We start from the raw sequence: 26,625 nt of genomic DNA, 5'->3' as shown, positions 1-26,625 counted from the left end.
CCCTCCCCACTTTCACACAACTCTCACTTCCATCGTACATTTTTCTGACTTTTTGTGTTATCCCTTCATCTATCCCTTTTGCGTTCAGCACACCCCAGAGCTTGTCCCTACAGATACTGTCATACGCCTTCTCAATATCTAAAAAGGCCACGATTAAATTCTGTTCTCCTTCCACACCACCCTCAGCACTCTGTATAGCCACTGGGTTCCTACTTCTCCTGCTGCTCGTATCATATCCACTGTTACTTCGTCCCAACCTGGTGCCTTGCCCCCTTTCATCCTCTTTATGGCTTCTTCCACTTCATTCCAAGTTAGATCATCAATTTCCCCACTATTATAATCGTCTGCTGCCTTAGGCTCTCCATCGCTGTTAGTTACCCGCTTGGCGGCATTCGACAGATCTTCAAAGTACTCCTTCCAAATCTTTTTGAGCTCCTGCATTTCCTCCACAACTCTTCCATTATTATCCATGATCCTCAGGCACTCGCTTCTGTCATTCCTCTTATTTCTTACCATGGTGTAAAGTACGTTTTTGTTCCCTTCACTGTCCTCTTCTAACATTCTTGTCCATTTTTCCATCCACTTCTTCTTCTCCGCCCTTACTATGGTCTGTGCCGCTTTCTTGCTTTCCTTATATTTTACCCTAGCTTTCCCTACTTCTCCTCTTTGTGCTAGTTGTTCCGCACACAGTCTCAGCTGCCTCAACTAGAGCCCTCTTAAAATCTCCCCATTCTTCTTTCACTGTTCTCTGATCTTCCTTTGGCAGCTTCTTCATGATCAGTGTCTGGTACTGGGTCCTCCGTTCATCCTCTTTCAGCATCCATGTCTTCAACCTTTTCTCCTGTATATCTGTTGCCCTCCTATCTTTTTTCTCTCTCAGGGTGGCTACCAACAGCCGATGGTCACTGTCTAAGGCCTCAGATGGAATGACCTTAACATCTGTGAGGCTGCTCATCATCTGCCTATCCACTAGTACATAGTCTACTACTGAAGTTTGGGACCAGTCCCCACTGTACCAAGTTATTTTGTGACTACTTCTCTTCTCGTACCAGGAATTTGCGATCGCCAGCCCATTCCTCTTGCAGAATTCCAGCAACAATTTTCCTTCTCTATTTCGGTTCCCCCAGCCCTCTGGTCCCATTATCTCCTCGAATCCTTTCCTGTCTGTGCCAACATGTGCATTGAGGTCCCCTATTATAATCTGATTACCTCCATTTAGCTGCTTTTGCATGTCATCTTCAAATTCCTCCTTCTCCTTTTTTGTACACCCCACCTGTGGGGCATATGCTTGGACGATTTCAATGCTTTTTCCTTTCACTCGTACTCTGGCTTTTATCATTCGATCATTGATACCTTCCACCTCCTCCTGCAGACCCTCTCTGACCACTATTGCCACTCCATTTCTTCCCCTCTCATTCCCTATCCAGTACAGTTTACATCCTTTACTTAGTGGTTTTTCACCAACTCCTCTCCACCTAGTCTCAGCAAGTCCCAAGATGTCCAATTTCCTCCTTTCCATCATTTCTACAATTTCTTCTAACTTCCCAGTTAGAGTCCTTACGTTTAAGGTGCCCAGTCGTAAACCGTCTCGTAATCCTTTTCCATTGCTCGGTCGGTTTCCTTTAAATCCGTTCCGTGATCCGAGGCATGTTCCCTTTTTAAAAGCAGTTGATTTATCCACTACTGGCTTGCTAGGCCTATCGCAGCTTCACCAGAGCCCCGTTAGCCGTCACGTTTCAGGGTTCCCGTAGGGCCTTCCCAGCTACCGTAGCGGTCCTGGGGCACACGAAGTCCCCGCTGTACATCGCCCCTATAGGCAGTCCCCTACTTTGTGCCGTTGCCCGTCTCCCACGGCTTGGACGAGGGGTTGGACTTATGGGAGACACCACATTCTGATATGTCTGCCACCTAGTGGTGCACCATGCAACTGCATTCTGCCGTGTATTATGAAATGGAACATGGAGAAATGCTCTATCTACTGATACGTGCCATTTCTCTGTCTCTCATTTTCGTGCAGTCATCTTCTGAAACCCTGCAAGTACTTGTTATTCTGCTGCCCAGTGGAACAGAAACATTAAAGATAAGAAAAGACTGCCTGTCGTCAAACAGCAACGGTTTGAATATGACGTGTCTTGCAAATTTAAGTGTCTTCCCCCTGTGGCCCGTCATTAGCATCGGTGTATAATACAAGGGTGATTCAAATGAAAACATCGAAGTTCTGTAATATTGTTGTTATAACAACGAACAAAAAACTTACACGTCCCTGACATCGGATGCACGTATTCCACCCCATCGGGAGCGGATAGATACGGTGAGGAAAGAGTTCTTGTGGTCACGTGTGTACCCAGCCTTGCACCGAAGTTTTCACCTCTTTGTCACTGCCGAAATGCCTGCCTCCCATTGTTTCTTTGACTGCACCAAATGGCTGAAAGTCCCTAGGAGCAAGGTCTGGTGAATGAGGAGAATGTACCAAACGTTCAAATTTAATTTCCAAAATAGTCTCTACTGTTTTACGGGCTGTATGCTGTCGGATGTTGCCGTGCCGTAACAGTGCTCCTGAAGTCGGGAGTTGTCGTTTACTCCAGATTTCGGGGCGAAGTTGAGTTTTCAGTGTGCCCGAATAAAAAGTATCGATTACCGTGACTCCCCTATCTGTGCAAAATTACTCCATTGGCATCCCAGAAGAGAACGAACACGATTTTTCGGGTAGACAGTTAGTGCGACATTTTTATTTTATTTTATTTTTTTTTTTCCTTCGGCAGTGAGCTGCGGTGCCATTCCTCGCTTGACCTTTTCATTTCTGGGTCGTGACAGTGGATCCGAGTCCCATCGCCTGTAACAGTTTCTCCCAGAAATGCATCACCTGCAACTAGGAAACGATGCAGAAGTCCTTAGCCGGCGTTGACGAGACAGTCTTACAACTCGGCAGTCTACTGACGCGGCACATCTCATTGAAATGAAATGCAGTACACTGTGAACAGTATTCTGTGCAGTACTAGCACCAATCTTCAGACTTGAGACTATTTCGTTCAGAGTTATGCGTCTGATCTGCTTTAAAAGCTCCTTCACTAACACCGTATTCTCGTTCGTCATTACGCGCTCAGCCTTGCGCAGTCTCGGAGCATCTTCCACAGAAATTGCACCGTTTTTAAACTTCCTATGTCACTCGGTACACCTGTTACAATGAAAAACAAGAATCACCGTACTGCACTGTCTTTCTGCGATGAAACTTGATTGCTTTGATTTCTTTTCTACACATTTATTTATGTATCGTATGGCAATACAGACATATAAGAAAGAAACAGACAAATCACTAATATAACAGACATTAATAATTGCAAACAAACATTACTAATATAACAAAGTTTAAGGATTACAAACAAACATCAAGTCTATTAAGATAATCTATCGACTCTGGAGTTGCGAGCAGGAAGTCGTCGGGGCTCCCGTTATAGGCTCTTCTGAAATACTCGTCAACAGTGTGGCTGACGGTCTGACTTTCTCCGCAATCACACTGAGAGGATAGTATTTTACCCCATTTATACAGGGAGTAAGCACATCTGCCACGACGAGTTCTAATCCTATTTAGAGTGGACCACGTTTTGCGTGGTAGGTTAAAACCAGCTGGCTTTTGTGTGATGCGATGCACGTTACGATGTTACCACGCGTTCCATTTTTCAGACCGTGCGTTTGTGATACTGAAACCTTCTCGTACACAGTTCCTCGCTGTTCTCGTTCGCGGGTTCCTACATCGAAGCCTATTAGTGTTTGCAGCCTCAGTGTCTCGGTGGATTGGCAGGCTTCGATTTCCCACGATGTTTTTGTATTCACATACTAGGGCGTCAGTACGTCGCAGGTGTGGCGGCGGGATGTGGCTTAATATTGGGAGCCATTGCGTCGGAGTGGATTTAATTACTCCAGAAATCATCCTTAGTGTTACGCAACTGGACATCCACCATTTTTACGTGTAGGCTGTTTAGCCAAATCGGAGCACAGTATGCGGCAGCCGAGAATACGATTGCTAAAGCAGAGGTGCGGAGAGTGGAGGCCGTTGCTCCCCAGGCAGTGCCACAGAGCTTTTGAATAACGTTGTTTCTTGTCTTTAGTTTTTCGGCACTCTTTGTTAGGCGCTCTTTAAAAGATACTGTTCTGTCCAGCGTCATGCCCAAGTACTTCGGAGTTTTATTATGCATGAGAACGGTGTTTTCAAATCGAATGTCGAGTTCCTTTCCTGCGAGGTTGTTGTTGATATGGAAGCAACTAACTGCCGTTTTGGAAGCATTTGGTTGAAGTGTCCACTTACGGAAATATGTATCCATTATCTTCAGGTCTTCCATTAGGATATCCTCAGATGCTTCAATTGTGCTACATCTTGTAGCGAGGGCCCAATCGTCAGCATACCCGAACTTCCTTGATTCTGTTTCCGGCAGGTCTGCAATATAGAGGCTTACTGAATGTGTGTTATAATCAGGAGATCCTCAGATTATCTGACTGCCAGTATGTGCTAGTTATTTAGCGTTACCCAGGGTGCACGTGTAGTGTTATACTACGGACGTGAACTAGCTTTACACCCCCTTAAAATTCATCACTGATTGCTGTTTAATAGAAGAGCATGTTGACATCCGATGGACATCTTGTTGTACACACTGCTGCCTTCTCCAGGGTCGTAGCGTGACTCTGCAACCTGTCAGTAATTTTCTGAACGTCAAACACTACTGCCACCTACTGACTCCGTCACACAACTTTCCGAAATTTTATGGAACTTTCAAAGTTTTCACTCGAATCACCCTCGTATTGTCCTTAATTTTTCGTGGTCATTTCTGCAGGAGGGGAGCTTTGTCAGATACATCAGTCCTTATTTATTTATTTATTTATTGTTCGTCTTACTCTTCCGTGCTCTTCAGTCATGTTGCCTGCGATCTGCTTTCCATCGTTACATTAAGAAGGTCGAGAAATGTAGCCGGCTGATTTACCTCGCCCGCAGGGGTGGTGTGTATGTGCCTCTCTCCGACGGCAGTGTGAGGAGTGAGGCGGATGGAAGCATAATGTTGTGTTTTGCAGGTGTAAATTTACCGGAACAGTGGAAGAAGTCACTTACTTTTTGTAACCGCGCCTTTCGTTTGGCGGCGTGGCGGTTGTCGTCGGCTCGAGAGACGTTTGCGCCTGCAGAACTGTGGTTTGTGTCTGGTCACACCACAAGGCTTAGTGCAAATTTTCTGGAAGAGTTGTAAGACCTTGGGCCTGCTGCTGTTTCTACAGGTAAAACCGTGAGTATCATTGACGCATTTTCTGTTTAACTGCAAAAGTTGTAAAGACTAGATGGTTAATTCCAGAAAAAAGAAAAAAAAAGAGAAAAGGGGTATTGTCCTCCTTTGTGTGTGTGTGTGTGTGTGTGTGTGTGTGTGTGTGTGTGTGTGTGTACCAGATGTCTCAATAAAATATGCGAAAAATCATAAATAGTGTTTACATTTAACATCATACCAAGGAGAAAGACTTAACAGATGTGCTGAGTTAATTTTAGCAGACATAGTGCCGTGATTTGCACGGATTATTTCTAAACAAGAACTGACACTGCCTCTAGGCAGTGTACGACAATTTCTCATGTTGACCAAAACTTGGACATTTTTTGTACTTGACTGTGAAATACATTATTTTTTGTATGGCTACTAGTCACATTAATTTTGCTTTACATTAATACATTGCTGTGTGTTTCAGGCATGTTCCGTGCATAATCAAGTCTTCCATTGCATGCACACAAATATACTGTCATCGGCAAAGCTAAAATTTTGTTTCTGCTCCCTGAACTGAACTTATTGTTCTGAATTCCTGCTTGGTTTCCATTACAGCATGCTCAGTATACAGAATGAATAACATGGGTATAAGCTACAACTCTGTCTCACTCCCTTCTCATCCACAGCTTTCCTTTTATGTACTTTGGCTTTTGTAATTGTAGTTCAGTTTCTGTACAAAATATCCTGTGGATTGTTATTCTGAGTGACTGGGACATTCAGATAGCATTTTCAGTCAACAATATCACATAATATCTGTTGTTTTGCTGTAATTGAATCGTTAAATTTCTCAACATTTGCTCACGTAATCGAAAATGCTCTCATCGATTGAAGCTCTGATGAGTCACCAACTAGGAGTAACATGAAGCTATACGTATGTTGTAGGAGAGTTAGCCAAATTTACTAGGGTTTTCTGTATTCTGCCTGAAAACTGTTTAATGATGGAAAATGCACTTAAAGCTTTTAAGTAGCAGCAGAAAGGAGTTTTATGATTGCTGGTAGTAGAAACATTCCGAAAGTTGAGAGCAATTATGCTCCGTCGATTTGGAGCGGCAATATGTGCAATGATTGACATTATTTTCCCCTGCTCCCTTAAACGACATTAAACTTGCTCAGAACTATAGAATCGTGGAATGATTTGCAAATAGGTCCGTATCCGATATCTGGATTGTCGACTATCGGGTTCCTGTAAAATACACTTTCAGAAATGTTACTACAGTCACAAACTATGACCCAAAGCGCAATAAAATTCTCGTCGAATCTAGTGCCTATTTCCTCATATACGGGATAGTCAGCAGGGAGCAGACAATTTGGATTGGCTCTGTGGTGCAATGGCTAACGTGTCTGCCTGCGGGTCAGTAGATTGTAGGTTTGAATCCTGGCAGGGTCGTAGGTTTTTAAAACTGGTACACGATATATGTAAACGGCATTAGCAAGAAGTCACTGTGGCAGTTATTCTGATGGAGGGATAAACTACATATAGCTTCCCATTAATTTCAGTCGGAGAATTCACTTTTATGGAAAGCATTGTTAGTTGTGAAGATAACATCACGAGCCCACAATACCATGGTGTGTAGGACGATGAAGTTCTGTACGCTGAGAGATATGAAGCGTGTACAACTTGCAGGTAACACAAACAGTGTGATGTTTGTGAGTAGAAACTGGCATTAGTATCTAAAGCAGACTTACATTGTTCATGTGAGACGATAAAACTGTAAACAAAAAGTGCAACTAGCACTATGTTTCTGATTGTTGTTATAAAGTTTTGTAAATGTAATTTCGTTTTCATACAAGAGGACTATTGAGTCATTTACAGAAAAGTTAAAATATCATCTGGACTGGACACGAACCGGCGACCTTTGGGTAACTGTACTATAAACTGTAACAGTATACTCCTGTACCAATCAATCTAGTGAATGGTCCATGGAACGTTGGATGTGATGACAGTCAATTGTCCCAATTTTCACTGCAAGTTTAATTTTGTCGAATGATGATGTCCTTTCTCGCGACAATGGGAAATCATATCTCGGAGATGAATTAACGTTGACTTCAGAGTGCAAGACTTTCGTAATTAAGTTAGAAAATTTGTTTGTCGATGTGGTGGAATTTTGCTGGTTCTGTGGAAGTGCATTTTATGTATCTTCTCATCCTTTGTAACACTTCAGAACAATTTTACATGAGTTTTTGTATATGCATTTTTATAATGTGAAACTACAAGCTATTTGTAACCCATTTTCTGAAATTTGAAATTTATAAATTCCAAAACGAGATATCGCTGTGAATGAGCTTTATGACAGTCAGAGCAGGAAGCTAGCCAGTAATGTCTCGGCCAGCACATGACTCAAATGAAGTGTTTCAGCAGGCTTTCAAATTGTTTGAATTTCATTTTATTTCTCTCTCATTTTCTTTTGTGAAACTAAAGAGGAGGGGGAAAAAATGTTAAGAGCATAAAATGACTCGTAGAATTTCAGATGATTTCCACAAAACAGTCAAACAACCTATTCCCGAGACTGCAGAGCGATTCTGTTTGTCGCAGTACACGAATAATGAATTCGAATGAATTTGTCACTGGCTGCAAAAGTCTAAACACTCTCCCCCTATGCCTTAGCTGTAACACAAACTATTTCTTCTACACCACAAACATCTAGACAAATAGTTTCAGCTTATTGCATATACAGTGTTAATGTACACAAATTAGGTAATATTTTATGCTGAGCTATTTTGCATGCATGATATTGTAGTCTTGTAACTTGCTTTTACTTAGTTTTTGCATGTTAGATTGTGCCTTGTAGTAGTTTTTTCACTATGTATGCAGATGGTTAATTTGTACCTTAACATTGTGTACTAATTTATAAAGTTTTATGTTTATATGTAATACATGTATTTTACTCATACATATTAGCTAATTTTATTACTATGCATTTTTCAGTGAAAATGTCCACATTGCTATTACTAAGGTGACTGTTGTGACAGTTGAAAATTTGCATCCGACAAAGACTAAGTATTGGGTTTCCTACTTACGGCGAGCAGTCAGCTCAACTGTCAGGCTGTCGCAGGATGCCTCTGACTATTACTCAAATTTCCATTGTCACTTATATCTCTGTCTTTATTTTGGATCTCAACAATCGCAGGGCAAATGGGAATATCATCATTGGGGGGAGAGATTTTGAGGAGGACTGCGCCTTACTTCACTACAAGAATACCTGTCACTCGAATTATGCAGTAAAAAGTTTGGGACTGCATAACAATAATACGAGGAGACTGCTACTCAGCGCGTAGAGGAGACGTCGAATGGTAGACAGGCGCTTCGAAAAAAAAAAGTGCTTAATAAGCAGTGTTTCGAAAAGAATGACCTGATTTCAAAACTCCATATTAGCCTGTAAAAACATACCACAAACATGGGATGAATTGCAATATACTCACAAAATCTTAAATTTTTAGCTATGCTGTGACAAATTATTTGTGCGTCCACTAGATCGACATCTAGATTGATCATAAACTTTACACAATACAGAACTTATGGCAGCTGTTATTTTGCTCTTCAGTTCTTCTGTGTTGTGAGGTAACGGGCAAATGAACACACTTTCCTTCACGTAGCCTGACGAAAAAAAAAAATCGCACGAAGTAACGTCTGGCTGTCTCGAAAGCCGAACGCGCGTGGCAGTGTGTCGGGGCCCCGTGCGCCGTATCCGGTGTCGAGGCCGAGTCTCGTCGAGAAACTTACGTATGTCGTGCTGGTGTCGTGGAGATTGATGAAGTCGTCGGAGTGTCCTTCTGAAGTTGAGGAAAAAGCCAGTTCTGCGCATTTGAAGATAGTTCGTTGCAGTCACAGTGTTTTCGTCTAAAAAGAAGGGACTGTACACTTTTTAACAAGTCGCACAAAAGATTTTCACTTTAGGCTTCTGGAGTCGTCATATGTCGACGCTATGTCTGTTTACTCTACTGCTGATACGAAATGTTGCTCTATCTCTGAAAATCGTAGGTGGTAAAAATTATTGTCTTAGATATCCTCAAGCAGAGAATTGCTAATGTCGGCCCGTTTACTTTACGACTGACCCGAAGAGCTTGCACTGTCTATAGTCTGTACGGTTTCGAGACAGTTTCAGACATTTGTACGAGGCACTGCCAGTTCTCTGCAGTGAGTAGACTTTTGTGGACTCCGCTCAGATGTTTGCCAAATTCTTTCCGCCGTGTTGTCAGAAGTGTGAGGTCGAACTGAAGCCTTACCTTTGTACGGCATCCTGTCTCGCCAGATTGATGATATCGACGATGAATTTCTTGGGTGTGGGTGGATCCGTGCCGAAACGCCAGCCAGGCCGAAATCGCTTACTTGATCTTTGCAGACTGCTGCACACACAACATCTTCCGTCGAGTGGATATAATATTTCTTCTGACTGACTGCAGACTGAGAAGATGTATCGACTGATGTCTAATGTTGATTTTCTTAAACCCTAGGTCATGCCCATTCAAACAACACACATTTTCTTGCCAGAATGTCCCATGTTCTGCAATTATTTCCACCCAAAATGGGTCATTCTTTTTTAAATACTTTGCATTCTAAACTATGGAACTAAGGCCCCCCCCCCCCCCCCCCTCTCTCTCTCTCTCTCTCTCTCTCTCTCTCTCTCTCTCTCTCTCTCTCTCTCTCTCTCACACACACACACACACACACACACACACACACACACACACACATGAAAAAACCATACACCCTGTCATCTCTGGGCACTAAGGCTTGACCAAGACTGTTGTCTCAGGTAAGAAGCAGTTTTTCACTGGTGTGGCTAGTGGGAGTATGGAAGAGGAGTGGCGTGGGGAAGGATAACAAAATAAGGGTGGGGTAGTGTTCTAATGCTGCCTGCGTGCGCATGCAGGGATGCGGTAGAGTCAGGATAAGGCTGCTAGCTGCAGCATCAGGAAATTGTGTGCTGGGGGGGGGGGGGGGGTGGGTGGGAAAGGGTAGGGGAGAGAAGCAGAGAAGGGGGGAAGGAGTACATAGGTGCGTTGACGGGGTGGAAGGTGTGTGTAGGGCTGGAGTGGGAAAACAGAGGAGGACTGCCAAAAGTTGAGGCTCGGTGAGGGGGGGTGGGGGGGGGGGGTGTAAGGGAATGAGGTAAGAATCCAGATGTCACAGGCTGTTGTGTAGCAGTCTTCAAAGTTGAGCATGTCGTTTCGGGCAATGTGCTTGGCAGCTGGGTGGTCCACATGTGAAAGGGCAGTGTGATATACAGACTTACCTGCAATGGCTGTGCCGCATTCTACGTGGGCGTGAGCACGGGCAAGGTGTCTGTTCTGTACGTGGTCATTGCCAAACTGTGTTAGAGAGAGAGAGAGAGAGAGCGCGAGCGCTGCACCACCCAGATTATTTTTGATTATAAAGCTTTACTCACCCTGGAGTTTAATATAATCTGTTCTCACTTATTCTAAACTCGATAAATCAAACTTACTGTCGAGTACCTCGAGAAAACCTCAGCAGGTTGAAGAAACCGTGCGTGTTTTGGTGCAGTGGCGGGGTTGAAGCAATTGCCTCGATAGACTGTCCCACAACACACTATAATTCTAAGTGGTGAAGTGTGTAATACTTTGTAATTCGAACTGTTTTGTCAGTTGCTCAGATAATGATTTCGTCATTCTTCACGATACTTATTTGTTGGAATGACAGTGCGTAACTTGAAACAGTATGTAAATCGCATGTAAAAATGTTTAAAAGTGATGTCAAAGGATCACAACTGGTATGACTTCTGCAGAAAAGTAACTGCCTACTGAAGAAGAAAAAGAATGGAAGTAGTGAAAAGTTTCGGGATTCCATCATCTGCACTGTTGAAATTATCTAGACGTAAAAAGATGAGGTTTTGTGTAAACCTATCATAAAGGGGGATGAAGTGCACCTGGCAAGATAAGTTCCTGTGTCTTGCAGAATGCTTACTGAGGTGGTGTGGTGCAGAGGACAAAACATACCTGTCCCTGTTTGTCTGGGCACTGAAGGGTTTACAGCTAGTGAGGGGCAGTTCATTAACTTAATAAACAGACCTAACTTTGATTTTTAAGTGATTTGTGGGGAAAATGCGAGCAATGATGACAGTTCATTCAGCACGAAAAATGGATGAAACTGAAGTTTTGTTACATATTCTCAGAAATTTGTATGTGCCTTTCATTTAAACTGTCAGACTGGAACTTTGAATTATTGAGGGTTGACGGTATAGTTTGTTATTCAAATCTAAGGTGTAGTCGTGCGAGCTTCGTACAGTGCCGAGGATATATGCGCTCTTCTGTGCTCGAATGCCACAGTCCGTCAAGATTCCGTAGTTGCACCAGTATTGCTATGCTACATCCACAATGTCCTGTAAGCACGGAAGAAGCACGTCGTCCTTGGAATTAATGGACAACTCATTACCCTCAGTAAATTTGCGTTGATTTTATTATTAGTTCGTCAGGTGCATGTCGACTACCGTTCGGTGGCAGTGAATCGTAATAGATTTGTGCGCCCGGTTTGTTTAAGACGCGGATCACTATGAAAGATTATGTCATTGAACATGTTCAGATTTCACAAGACTGTGAGGAAATACCACAAGCTACAAAATTTCTTTCTTTTTTGTAGCAACTCTCTGAACAGTAGAGGTGTTGAGCCGTCAGTACACACACAAGCCAGACTGAAAACTTTCTAGATTTCTGACAAAAAGTTTTCTAATACATCAACAAAAGTAATACATTTTTGAAAATATAATTGGATAGATAAAGAAATCTGCTCACCAATAGGGATGGGAAAACCCGACTGTGTAAGACTGATGCCAGTATTTTAGTTCTGAACAACCAGTATCTTTAGATATTTGTGTGGTCTCAATAGTAACGGGTTTTTTACGTCTTTACTAATAACCGAGTAAAGAGAAACAGCATATCAGTTTGTCATAACAGCAATGCTAAACATTTTGGTTTTAAAAGGATTTTTTAAATGAAAGATTAATGGTAATCAGTAAAATTCCCATTGTTTTGAACAATTTGATTATTGTGGTAATTGAGAAAAGCGACTTGTGCTATTTTAATAATGAGATTCAAACTCTCGTCTGGCTGCTCAGTTTTAGGTTTAACAGCCGCAATGTCAAAGGAATGTTAAACACTATTCTCCTCGTCCTATTTTAATAACAAGGCCAACATTTAGAAACTGTCAAAAACACGTGACATAAAAATTGGTACAGGGTTCCTGAGACAACAAAGTCCCTGTGGTGAGGCCTGTCGGTTGGTATGCTCGAGTGTGAAATTTGCAAGACTTGGCTTTACGTGGTATACATCGTAGTTTGTTGCTATCGTTGTGGGATATTGTTTGTATTTCAGAATGGCACCGTCCCTAGTTAGGGAGTATTTTATGAAGTGTCGTACAAGTGGAGTGTGATGCTCCATTTGCTTTAAGTTATTAAAAACAAGATGAGGCACAACAAGCTGGCAGCATCTTGTAAGGAGGGAACATCCACAGTGTCCGTTGTAAGAGAAGGTAAATTTGATTGACATACCTGTAACTTTATTGACGTGTTGTAAACTTAGGATAATAACAGAACCCTTAACTTTGTGGTTACTGCAGGGTGAAAAAGTGACGCCATCCAAAAGTGGAAAGGCACAGAAATTATCAACTTCTGACCTTTCACTGTCGCCGTCGCCATCTCTGTCTCCTTCACCTTTGCCGTCACTAGACATGGTTGGGCAGATTTCTGCCACAGCCTCAACCTTGTATACATAGAGATCTCCTACTACTTCACTTTCATTGGAGTTTTTCAGTCTTTGTTTGAAGGCTATGTTTGTTGCTGGAAATAATAGCAGTAAAGAAACCAAAAAGCAGTTATTTCAGAAACTGGTTATTTTGTGTGGTTTTGACAGTCAGGTTAAAATATAGAAGGGGGGGGGGGTCTGGTACTGTGTAATACTTATTATAATCACCATTCCTGTTCACCGAGTGGCGGCAGGAGAAAATGCGTGTAAAGGTTAAAGAAATGTCCGAGCTTTCAGAGCCAGTGGCTCCTCCTTTCGGCAGAAGGGTTGAAGGGGGAGGGAGAGAGATAAAGAAAAAGGACTGGCAAAATTGAGTCTATCCCTCTTACTTCGCCTTCAACCCTTCCATCCAGAGGAGGCACCACTGGCTCCAAAAGCTTGCATGTTTCTCTAACATTTATGTTTTTTGTCCTACTACCACTTGGTGGGTAGATTTTTTTATCTGTGTTGTTGTACGAGGTTTGTCTGGAAAAAACATATAAAAGTTGAATAATAACTTTACTTTACAATTATTTAGGTATTAAAATATGGTCTCCTTCAAAGTACTCGCCCTGAGATGCGATACACTTCTGCCAACGCCGTTTCCACTGTTGATAAAATTGCTGAAAGTCTTCAGTTGTGATGTTGTTCAGTTGCCGTGTCGTTTCTGCCTCGATGGCTTCCACATCTCCCGAGTGCTGCCCCCGAAGCACCATTTTGCATTTCGGGAATGTGAAGAAGTCACACGGGGCTAAATTGGGTGAATAAGGCGGGTGGTCTGTCACGGTGATTGAGCTTCGGGCCAAAAACTCGCGCACAACGAGCGACGTGTGAGTGGGCGCATTGTCGTGATGAAGGATCTACCTGCCCCCTTTTGCAAACTCTGGTCGAACTCCGGTCGAACTCGGGCCGCACGAGCTCTTAGACGTGTCAGAACTTCGACGTAAAAATTTCCGTTCACTCTATGGCCGGGAGGGACAAATTCCTTGTGAACAATGCCCCTAGAATCAAAGAAAACAATCAACATTGTCTTCACATTGGACCTCGATTTTCGTGACTTTTTTGTTCTCGATTCTCCTGCTAGTTTCCATTCCTTGCTTTGAGATTTGAGCTCCACATCGAATTCGTACTCGTAAAACCAGGACTCGTCTCCAGTGACGACTCTGTTGAGAAAGTCCCCTCGTTCTCTGCTTCCAACCAATCCTCACAGCACTCAACCCTCTCTGCTTTCTGTTCTGGCGTCAAGAGCTTCGGTAAGATTTTCACACACACAGTTTCTTCATTTCAAGTTTTTGTGTCAGGATTTCGTGAACGATTGTTTTGGGAATTGACAGCTCGTCGGCAACCGTTCTGACTGTCAATCTACGGTCTTTAAGAACACGAGCCCGAATTCGTTCGACATTTGCATCGGAACTCGATGTCGACGGGCGTCCTGGGCGAGGGTCATCGTTCACTTCTTCTCGGCCGTCCCGGAACCTTTTTAACCACCTGTTCACGGTCGGTTCCTTCAGAGAATTGTCTCCGTAAACCTGTTTCAAACACTCAAAAATCTCACGGCCATTCTTGCCTAGCTTTGCGAGAAACTTGATGTTGACGCGCTGTTCCTCAATCAGAGAGAGCTCCGTGCCGATGGCAGGTGAAAAAGGGTGACTGTCAACAAGCTGCCGCACACTCCCACCTTCATGCAGAGTACTTCGACTCGAACTGAGCATTGATGGGATTGATTACAGCAGTAGTCCCACCTGGCGGTGACTGCAACCTGTAACAAAGATATTATTCAACTTTTATACGTATTTTCCGGAAAAACCTCGTATTATAAACCAAGCTAGAGTAGTGTGTGTGTGTGTGTGTGTGTGTGTGTGTGTGTGTGTGTGTGTGTGTGTGTGTGTGCGCACAACAACATCGGAGTCACGACACGGTCTGCCCCTTGCCACAGGTTGTTCGCAGCCATGATGCGGCGGCGGGTGTCGTGCCCGCAGGTGACACAGCAGCTGTGGGACGCCATCGCCACGATCCGCGCCCAGCGCCAGGTGCCCAACATGGACCGCATTTCGCGGTACATGTCGCGCGTGCACCAGATCAACGAAGGTGAGTGTGCCCTTTGCGTACCGCAGAGACCGCCTGCTTATGCCGCATTACGCACTGAAACAGAATTCTGCTGCCGGGCTCTGATAAGTGTGTTTCAGTTTATTTTTACGAAACGACCTTATTTACTTCGTTCTGGAAATACGGATATTGCGGAGACATGGCTCGGCCACAGCTGTGGGAGTATGTTTCCGGAATGAAATTTTGACTCTGCAGCTGAGAGTGTACGGGTAGGAAACCGGGTGGCAGATTTTGTACTTGACAGAGACTCGAACTCGGGACCTTTGCCTTTTGCGAACGAGTGCTCTAGTGAGAGCTACCGGAGCACGACTTGCGACCTGCCCTTACGACTTTACTTCTGCCAGTACGTTGTCTCCTACCTTCTGAACTTCACAGAAGCTCTCCTGCAAAACTTGCCAGACTGAAACTACTGGAAGTTCGGAAGGTTGCAGACGAGGTACTGGCAGAAGTAAAACTGTGAGGACGGATTGCTAGTCGTGCTCGTGCAGCTCAGTCCGTAGAGCACTTGCCCGCAAAAGGCGGAGGTCCCGAGTGCGAGTCTCGGCCCGGTACACAGTTTTAATCTGTCGAGAAGTTTCGTAATCGGGTTGAACTGCACTGCGGGGTCAGAATGTCATTCTGGATATTTTACAGTCATTTTCAGTGATGACTGCCATCTCTGCCCTCATTTTCTTTCCTTAACTCCTCGTATGTTATCAAATTGGTGTCTTTTTCTTGCCACTCCTCGCGTGCGTCAGTAAATGAGCACACGGGACAGAAAATTGTCATCCCTAGACATCAGACTAATAGAACATAACTGTGCCTCTGGCCTCGATAACAGGCTCAGTTCAGTGAGGACAAGAATCCACGAGTTACTTCAGGATACCGTATCCAGCTGAAGCCACCGTCGGTGATAACGTCCCGCAGAATTACGAAATTGCAGGGATTTTGATTGCTGTTGCAGATAGTGCGGACATCTTCTATCAGACTAAAATTTGGGGCTTATGCAGGCCAGTCTGTGCACAACAGTGTACAGGGATTGGACGAAAATGCGGAAAAAACCACAAGAAGAACATGCTTGCACCCAAATACAGATGTCAGATGTTCCAGGTTGTGTTGTCGTATGTGACCGTGAACGACACCTGTGCAGTGCCCTCAATATGTTCCGAGTGTTGGAAGACTGTTGTGTGTAGTCACGAGCATATTCTTTCAGAGCTAAGTGAATTCGAACTTGGGCGAAGTGTCGGTGCTCTTACGGTGGTGCTTCTGTAACAGAGGGAGCCGAAGTGGTTCGTGTGCCGAGAGGCACCGTATCGAAGATACGTCCCACACGAGGGGAAATCGAAGAAACTTCATCCGTTTTGTCACGGTGTGGACAAAAGTGAGTGTCGAGTGATCGTGACGAACGGTCACCGAAGAGGATTGTGACGAAAAATAAAGAGAACATCTGCAGGAGTCACTGCAGAGCGAAATGTCACACTTGCGATATAGCCGGCACCGAAACAACTCTGAGGGAGCTCCAGAAACTTGAAACTCCAGGGCAAGCTGCAATTCCAGAATCAGTCTCGTCAGTGACGCAATGAAACACAGTGGGGGTTCAGTGACGATTTGGTCATCCGAGTCGTACAATTCCGTGGGGCTTGCAATTACTCTGCAAGATCAAATTACTGACAAGAATGATGTGACCATTTTGGCCGACGGGGTCCGTCCCGATGTACAACATTCATTCTCTGAGGGTGATACCGAGATGACGGGGTCTCTGTTCACACACGTCACATCATTCGGGACTGCTTTTGTGAGCACAAAGACCAATTGACCCATCTTCCTGGCCACCAGTCAGCAGAGATCAAAGTTATTGAGCGTTTGTAGTCCTAATACGGAGGGAAGGACGTGTGGTAGCTGTCCACATCCTTCATCGTTACCTGAACTTTCCACTATTTTGCCGCAGAATGGTACAAGATTCCCTCGGAAACCGTACGGGCCGTGTATTTCTCCATTTCAATATGACTGGTATCTGTTTTGAATTGCACTATTTTTTCTACACTGCATGGGCATGGCAAAGTATTAAGTTTGTGAGGTTCCACCTCAGGTCTGAAATCCATCACCAGACACGGCAAGTCGAATGCCTCACTCGGCCATTGATACACTTCGCAGTTGGCACCTTTCGAAAAGAAGAAGTGAAATGAAGGCTCTGACTACACAACGCGTCCGTGCCGCCCCTCCCCCCCACCGCCGCCTCTACTGTCCGGTGTTTCTGTGCTGTTTATATATTGGCCACGACATCTAGGTAGATGATTGTTGCAGTGTCCGTGTGTTTATGGGTTGCATTTTTTCACGTGACTTTGTCAAGCCAATGGTAGCATGGCATTTCTTGCCGCAATTGGCACGAGTGTATCTGGCTGCTGAGGCAGGAGCAGTGGCAGCATTGCGAAGATTTTTCTGCCTCAATCTGTCTAACGAGCCTTCATCGTGCTTCGACATTCCAGACGATATATCATCACGCCACTCTGGTCTCGTGCTAGCCCGTGCCTCCCATCTGTTTGTGTCGATTCCAAAGCTATCCGTATCTCGTTTACAGGAGTCCTCGAACCTCGATACAAGACGTCCTACAGGTCTTTTGGCTACAGAGATCTCTCCGAGCATCACCTCACGTGGTAATCTGTCAGGATCCGTACGGTGGACGTGTCCCAGCCAGCGGAGTCGTCTCTGCTTCGAGATAGCTGAAATACTGTCGCAGTTAGTTTTAGATAGCACTGCTTCGTCGGTCACTCGGTTCTTCCACGTTACTCCGAGGACGGATCTCGGGCACCGCACGTGGAAAGCATTAAGGCGACGTTCTCGTTTGGCACAGGTAGTCCACGTTTCCGATGCATACAAAAGGATGCTGAGGGCGCAAGTTTGATATACAAGAATTTTGGTGGTCAAAGAGAGTTTGTCGTTTTTCCAAACATGTGTAGAGAGTTTGCCAAAAGTTGTCACAGCTCTTGCAATGCGAGCATAAATTTCCTTGTCAACAGACGTGTTCGATTCTATAGTAGACCCGAGATAGCAGAAGTTATCCACGACTGGCAGAGTAGTGCCATCTAGTGTGATATTCGGCTTTGTGTCAGTACCCTGAACCATAATTACGGTCTTACTGTTTACACCCGTCGAGAATAGGTGGCACGTGTGACTAAATCTCTATACTAGCTCTCGCAGCTCTTCTGCGGAGTTCGCAACAATTGCAGCATCGTCAGCATACGGGAGTTCACGAGCGACTATCTCGTAGCGCTTTGTCTTACTCTTCAGAAGACTGACGTTGAAAAGCCTTCCGTCTTTCCTAGTATGCAGATGTACTCCGACATTGCAATTCTGGAAAGCCACTCGGAGCAGACCCGAGAGGAAAATTCCAAAAAGTGTAGGTGCCAACACACAGCCTCGTCTTGCACCACAGTTCATACTGCACGGTTTAGATGTACTGCCATCAAAGATTACAGAACCACGCATATTGTCATGAAAAGATGTTATTAAAGACAGCAAAGTTGGGGAACATCCAATTTTATCCAGTATGCTGTAGAGTCCCTCCCTACTCACGGTGTCAAAGGCTTTGTCGAGGTCAACAAAAGCCACATGTAATGGCACTCTGTGTTCACGGCACTTCTCTTGTAGTTGGCGCAAGGTGAATATCGTGTCACTCGTGGATCTGCCAGTTCGAAATCCACACTGTGACTCGGGGTAGATCTGAGCAGCCGAGGTTTCCGGTCTCTTCAGGATTATCCTCGCATACGCCTTTCCGGCAATGCCGTTTAGCCCACTTAGTATTTGCAGCTTTGTGTGACATTGTGAGCAGCGGCCTTTTGCGAGGTTCCCGACTTCGGATATCCGTAGTGTGCAGTTCCCTTCGCATTTGCTTAGAACTTACAGATGGATCTGTATTCGTTGACAGCAGCAGTTCCTGTCACCTTTGAAACCGTCTGCCACTGACAAGATGTAAAACGATAGCTGCATTCTGACACATCTACACATAAAACTCTATTACTGCACCGATTCCGTACAACTGTCGCACACTCGCCACTTCTCTGCCACAAATTACGTCGGCACCGGAAGGGGAAACGATTGTGCGACACCAATTCTACACGGTCGACAGTACTGTAGGAAACTTGTGTGCTTTTCTAACACTAAAACTGATTTTCTTCCACTAGGGTTAAATTTATACTACTACTAGCTAGCTCATTTTAAATATATTTGATCTTCTTTTTTAAGTTTTGATTGGTATCTACTTTTCCTTTCCTTTCTGTGATGTCAGCATTATTGGCAGTTTGAATTTTTGTGCGCGCTTCTGGCAGATGTGACGTCTGTCGATTGTGGGAGACGTACGACACCCTCGGATGACCTCGGTGCAAATGTAAAAATAGAATTCTTCTCTGAAGAATTGAACTCCTGTGTATTAAACTACTTCAAACATCTGATTACTTTACAAAGGAGATAATGTTTTAAATATTTGCCTTTAAGCATGTAACTCAGAAAGAGTTTTGGAGTGTTTGAAACTTTGTAAAGTTTCACATCTACATCTATGTCAGTACTCCGCAAACCTCTGTGAAGTGCATGCCAGAGGGTACGTCCCATTGTACCAGTTATTAGGGTTTTTCCTGTTCCATTTACGTACGATCCACAGCAAACACGTCCGTTTGAATGCCTCTGTGTGTGTGCTGTAATTACTCCAATCTTGTCCTCACTAACCCTATGTGAGTGATATGTGGGAGTTGCAGTGTATTCCTCGAGTCGTCATATAAAGCCGATTCTGGAAACTTTTTAGAAGAATTTCTCAGAATAGTTTGGCAGTTCATTGTCTTCAGTATCTCTGTAACACTATCCCATGGGTCAGAGAGACACATGACTATTTGTGCTGCCCTTGCCTGTATATGCTCAATATCACCTGACAGGTCTATTCCTGTGAAGTGACTGAGTGAAGCTCAGGTACTTGTACACTGTCAGTTACGCTGCCTTAAGACAAACTCTCAGTTTCTGACTGTAATACTTGTTTTCTCGTGTTTCAATCTTTTCACGTAACATTATACCTCTTAATGAGTAGATTTAAATTCGATCAAAAGCTAGACAAAATATTTATTTATTGTAGGAAAGAATATACAGGGCGATTACACTTAAACTTTCAAACTGCATAACAATAACAGCACTGGTCAGAATGACATCAAATTGCAATGGAATGTTGTCGGAGAATGGAAAAACGTATTTCAGAAGAAGAAGAAAAAAGTTACAAAACAGTAATAAATGGTGCTGTTAGCCTAATCATTTAAAATAGTAGACTGCAAAAGACAAATAAATCATACAGCAATGGCTAAGGAGTAAGTTTGACGTCAAACTAACTGTACTACTCTCTCTCTCTCTCTCTCTCTCTCTCTCTCTCTGTGTGTGTGTGTGTGTGTGTGTGTGTGTGTGTGTGTGTGTGTGTGTGTGTGTACAGACGTGATACTGATAGTTACATAAGCCCATCCACCACAGCAAGGTCATATTTCATCAGATCGCTTTTTAATTGTACTGAAGCAAAAATCAAATCGGATTATTAATTTCCGTGTGACTGGCACAAAACATGTTCAATATGCTGTCCATCATTTTCTGCAACAAGTTGAAATTGAGAAACAGCATGTTTCACAGCTGATTGGAGTGTTCGTGAGGTCACGTTCAGAATGTGTAGCGCAACGTGTGCCTTAGGCTGTAGGGAAATGACGGCTGATAACTCTAGGATTTCCGAAATCAGCTGCTTAACTGGATTTGCAATGTGTGGAGGGACCACAGTCTTGCACAAAAATGATCCCATCCAAAAATCCATCCTGTCGGAGAGCTGGAATGACGTGTGAGTGCAGGCTTTCTCAGTGAATTTCACATATGAAGTCTTCACGGGTTGTCAGCTGACAGTCATCACTCTTGTAATACACCTTTACGAGCAGAGTGCGATCCTGTATCGAGACAGTGATGGCGAACACGGTAGATGTGAAAGGTGAAAAAGCAGCGTACCTGATGTGTTTATACCAACTTCGGTGGGTCATGTGCGTGACAGCTGTTTTCATTTAAGTATTCTGGCACATACGGCACCATATAGTGATCAATTTTCACACAGTTTTTTTCTTCTTATGTCTTCTCTGATAATATTCCATTGCAATTTGATGTCACTCTGATCAGTGTCGATATTTCTGCAGCATTTTGAAAGTTTAACTTTAATTACAATCACCCCATATATCTCGACAAAGAGTGATGACTGTGCACGTGTCGCTCTGCAAAAGGTGCACGAAGAATTGCCCTAACATTGGACATACCCGTAAGCAGTTGGCTAGGATCCCACCGCCATCGTGCTTATGCCCCAGAAACAGAGGTGAGAGATGACAATAGCACACACACTTCAGCATCATTACATTTGGTGAGATGCTATGTGCTACATGTCTGTACAGCAGTGTGTTGACATCCTTCTATATCACCACGGCTGAAACGCCTAGATTGTCTTCTGTCTGGTTTCAGCAGTTCCACATCGTACGAAGTGTCGTATTCGTGATATGTCGAACAAGTAGTAATCTAATCTAATCGAGCTCGTGGTTGCTCCGTAATGCTGTGGGTTGTACTTAAATGAAATGGACTGGGTCCTGCAGTCTGTTCGGCTACTCGGAGACCGTTCGCAGCAGTTTGTGGACTTTGTGTTCCCAAACGGTGATAGAATTTTTGAGGTTGACAATGCATCAAGTCACAGGGCCACAGTTTGCTATCGGTTTGAAGGACATTCTGGACAAGTCGAACGAACGATTTGGCAACCCGTCGAACATTTACGGGACGTAATCGAGAAGTCGGTTGCCCGAACTTCTGCACCGGCAACACCTTCACAATTACGAATGACTTAGAGGCAGCACGGCTCAGTATTTGTGCAGCGGACTTAAGACGACTCGTTCAGTCCACGGCACGTCGAGTTGCTGCACTACGCCAGGCAAAACTAGTTCTGGCACGATATTAGGAGGCGTACTGTGACTTTAGTGTATGTACCGTGTGCATAGTAACATTGTACTTCTGACAAGCAATTTTTCTGAAACAAAGAATTGGGCTATACGTATGAGGGGCATTCGGCAAGTAATGCGACACTTTTCTGAAAGTAGGTCCGTTTTACTCGGGATGGTACAACATATTGTTTCCCACTCTTTTCGCTAGAAAACCTTATTTTTCAACATACCCTCCATTCGTTGTGACGGCTTTACGCTACCTTATTGGCAGGGCCCATATGCCTGCACGGTATCCCACTAGTGGTCGACATCGTAGCCGACATCTTGCGTCAGTAACCTTCCCGTCGTCCACTTACTGCTTCCTGTGAAGTGAATCCTTCGTCGGACCGAAAGTACCGAACTTGGAAGGTGCGAGATCCGGGCTGTAGGGCAGAGGAGAAAGAACGGTGTAGTTAAGTTTTGTGAGCTGCTCTCGGGTGCCCAGACTTGTTTGAAGCCTTGCATTGTCGTGGAGAAGGAGAGGTTCATTTGCATTTTTTGTGTCGGTGCATTCCCACACTGTGGGAGTCACAGCTGTGTGTTGCCGGCTGCCACGCAGAGGTCCGACAGGTTTGTACGACCTCACTGCGATCGTAAGACGCCTCGCCCTATGACTCGTCGTGGTGTCGTTTGGTGCCAGATCTTGGTAAAATCTTTTTAAATGCCTATGAATATCTAGTTTTCCTCTAAAAGAAACTCGGTGATAGCTCTCTGCTTGAACTCTCCTCCGTTAGACACCATTTTGAAAATTGCGTATAGCGCCACCACCTATTGGAATTCGTGGAACTATAGGGACTGAAGTGGGAATGTTCCACGATGTCCCACAACAATTTCCAAATCTTTACATTCGAAATCGGCTGATAAAAATGGAAGTGTTGCATTATTTATTGAACATACTTTATAATTGGTGTAGGCATAATGGCCTTGCATTGAACAATACAGATGTGTCGTCCAAGAATGAAAAATTGACAGTATTTTTGCTTAATAGCTAATTTCCCACACACGTTTACCTCAACTACAGTGTAAGTGTTACATAAGTCATATACAGATCATGGTACTTAGGTTGTGAACTTTCAGCAAAAAAGGCAACAAATGTTGTTTGATGTGCATATTATACCAAGTATTTGTGTTTGAAATGTCTCGTAAACAGCTATAAAATGTGGAGGACTAAAAAATCGACTATACTGTTCCAATTACATTAGAATTTATTTTATGCTAGTTTGATGCTTTGTTTACTTTGAACTGGAAGAAGCATATTATTGAGCTTCTCAAATAGTTAAATTCGGCTTCTTTCGCTCTTAAGTATAATCGCTAGTGTTGGTAATAAACAGATTAGCTTCCTAACGTACTTTTCCTATTTCCACTCAATGATGCCTTACGAAATAGTTTTCTGGGGTGACTGACCACTTAGACATAAGTATTGATTGCAGGAAGGAGAGCAGTGAGAATAATTAGTGGTGTTCACCCAAGGACGTCATGTAGGCACCTATTCAAGGAGTAGGTATTTTAACTGCACCATCAGAGTACATATATTCACTAACAAAATTCGTTATAAATAATCTATCTTAGTTCGCGAAGAACAGTGATCTTCAGACGTGCAACACTAGAGGGGAAAAATGACCTTTCTTATCCATTATTGAAGCTGCCAGTTGCTCAAAAAGGAGTACATTATTCAGCAACAGAAATCTTTGATCATTTGCCCAACAACAAAGTGTCTGGCAGGTAGCATATCAAGTTTTAAATCTAGCTTAAAATCATTCCTTTTGGACAACTCCTTCTATTCCATGGACGAGTTTCTGTTTCAGGACTGGTTAAAAAAAAAAAACACCTCTAAATGTAGTTGCCTGTGTAGAACTAAAAATTTCAGTAATATTAATATTAGCACTATTTGTGTGTGTGTGTGTGTGTGTGTGTGTGTGTGTGTGTGTCTGGTAATCTGACTTGTTCCACATCATATCAAGAAAATGATATAGGGAACATGACTTAACTAAACTATACACTAAACATTAACTACGAAATGAAATGAAACAATTGAATTTGTTGGTAGAGTTATATGCCATTCTTACTTGGGTGTTTGAACCGTCTGTAGACTAATAAACAACCATCTGTAGACTAATAAAAAACATTAATGCGTGAAAAAATTTAACCTTACATCATTATCCAGCAACTCTGATAATAAATTTGTTAAAATTAAAACACTGCAGCTCTTTGTTACGTTAAGTCTCAAGATGATTTGCTCGATACCCCAAAAATCCATCTTGCTACATCTCTCCCTTCAGTAATAATCCTACGAAGTTCTCATTCCTTCTGCCCTTGGAAAGTTCATCTGAAAACACAAAGCAGTGGCTTATTTAAACAGATGCTTCTGTAAGGTGCATAACACCTCCAGTCTGAACAAAACTGTGCAAGGGTTGCTACTACGACAGTGTCAGTCGTATCCCTGGTACGCTGCTGATTCTCTCTTTTTTTTTTTTGGCAGGGGGTGTTGTCTGCTTTTTCATTGAACAGTGTCCGAGTGCTACCCTATACGGCATGTTTGGCTCTGTTCAAAACTTGGTGTTGGCTACTTTGGTGTCGTAGGGTATGGTCACATACTTATCCCATTACCCAATAAATAATCCTGTTACATTTTTAATAATTATTAATTTCAGCACAAGTATGGGCAGTCATATAAATAAAATAAAAAATTGTGAACACCAGATGGTTTATGTTTAAGTGTGAACTATTCATTAAACCTATTTGTGAAAGCAACATGACAGATAGCCACTTCTTGTTATTATGAAAGCGTTAAGTGTGATTCTCCACATTACTGTTTAGTGCTAAAATTCTTATGTGTAATTGTGGAAGCATCCACAAGTTTGAGACATTGTATTTAAAGGTAATATTCACAAAGGTAACTGTTGAGCATCTGGTCAAAATTTTAAGTGCATCAAGCTTGCTATTGAAATACACTCAGGTAACAAAATTCGTGGGGCAACTCTCGATATCGTATCGGACTTCCTTTTGACCAGCGTAGTGCAGCAACGCAATGTGGTACGGGCTCGACAAGTCGTTTGATGACCCCTGCAGAAATAGTGAGCCGTGCTGCCTCTACAGAAGCTCGTAATTGCCAGAGTGTTGCCAGTGCAGGATTTTGTTCACTAACTGACTTCTCGATTATGTCCCGTAAATGTTCGACAGGATTGTCGGGCAATCTGGGGAGTCAGATCGTTCACTCGAATTCTCCAGAATGTTGAACGAGTCAATCGCAAATGATTGTGGCCCGGTGTCACGGTGCATTGTCATCCGTAAAAATTTCCCCATTGTTTCCGAACACGAAGTCCACGAATGACTGAACGTACGATTTCCAGTCAGTGATCGGTTCTGTTGGACCGGAGGGGCACAGTCCCGAACAACCACCAGCTTGCACAGTGCCTCGTCGACAACTCGGGTCCGTAGCTTCGAGGGGTCTGTGTCACACTCGAACCCTACCGTCAGCTCTTACCGACCGAAACTGGGTCTCGTCCGACCGGGCCACTCTTTTCCAGTCATCCGGGGTCCGTTCAAAATGGTCACGAGTCCAGGAGAACTACTACAGACATCGTCATGCAGTTAGCAGAGGCACACTATAAAACTTCACAGCAGCCCTAATAATTGTTCATACGATAATTCAACCAGCCAATAGACGATACTAACTAACAAAGGTGATACGATTTGCCCACCGATTTTATGTATAACTAGGTGCAGCACTCTCTATGAATAAACCGATTAATTCATTATGTTTGATGGAAAACTTCAAATCTCATATTTTTATTGACATCTACAAATTTTCACCCCCCCACTCTCTCTCTCTCTCTCCCCCCCCACTCTCTCTCTCTCCCCCCCACTCTCTCTCTCTCCCCCCCACTCTCTCTCTCCCCCCCACTCTCTCTCTCTCCCCCCCACTCTCTCTCTCTCCCCCCCACTCTCTCTCTCTCTCTCCCCCCCACTCTCTCTCCCCCCCACTCTCTCTCTCTCTCCCCCCCCACTCTCTCTCTCCCCCACTCTCTCTCCCCCCCACTCTCTCTCTCTCCCCCCCACTCTCTCTCCCCCCACTCTCTCTCCCCCCACTCTCTCTCCCCCCACTCTCTCTCCCCCCACTCTCTCTCCCCCCCACTCTCTCTCTCCCCCCCACTCTCTCTCTCCCCCCCACTCTCTCTCTCCCCCCCACTCTCTCTCTCCCCCCCACTCTCTCTCTCCCCCCCACTCTCTCTCTCCCCCCCACTCTCTCTCTCCCCCCCACTCTCTCTCTCCCCCCCACTCTCTCTCTCCCCCCCACTCTCTCTCTCCCCCCCACTCTCTCTCTCCCCCCCACTCTCTCTCTCCCCCCCACTCTCTCTCTCCCCCCCACTCTCTCTCCCCCCCCCACTATCTCTCTCTCTCTCCCCCACTCTCTCTCCCCCCCCACACTCTCTCTCTCTCCCCCCCGACTCTCTCTCTCTCTCTCCCCCCCCCCCCGACTCTCTCTCTCTCTCTCTCCC

At 44.1% G+C, this 26,625-nt stretch overlaps 1 protein-coding gene across 1 annotated transcript in view; it reads left to right on the top strand.

The window, feature by feature from the left end:
* Positions 1-26,625, top strand: part of LOC126212790 (zinc finger MYND domain-containing protein 11-like) — a 229,682-nt gene that overhangs the window by 87,232 nt on the left and 115,825 nt on the right. The window contains exon 3 of the mRNA XM_049940192.1: positions 14,962-15,113. Coding sequence (XP_049796149.1) covers positions 14,962-15,113 — 152 coding nt within the window. The remainder of the gene's footprint in view (positions 1-14,961; positions 15,114-26,625) is intronic.

This window comes from Schistocerca nitens, chromosome 11 (genome assembly GCF_023898315.1).
Source record: "Schistocerca nitens isolate TAMUIC-IGC-003100 chromosome 11, iqSchNite1.1, whole genome shotgun sequence".
Lineage (NCBI taxonomy): Eukaryota > Metazoa > Arthropoda > Insecta > Orthoptera > Acrididae > Schistocerca > Schistocerca nitens.
This window is presented reverse-complemented; position numbering and strand designations above follow the sequence as displayed.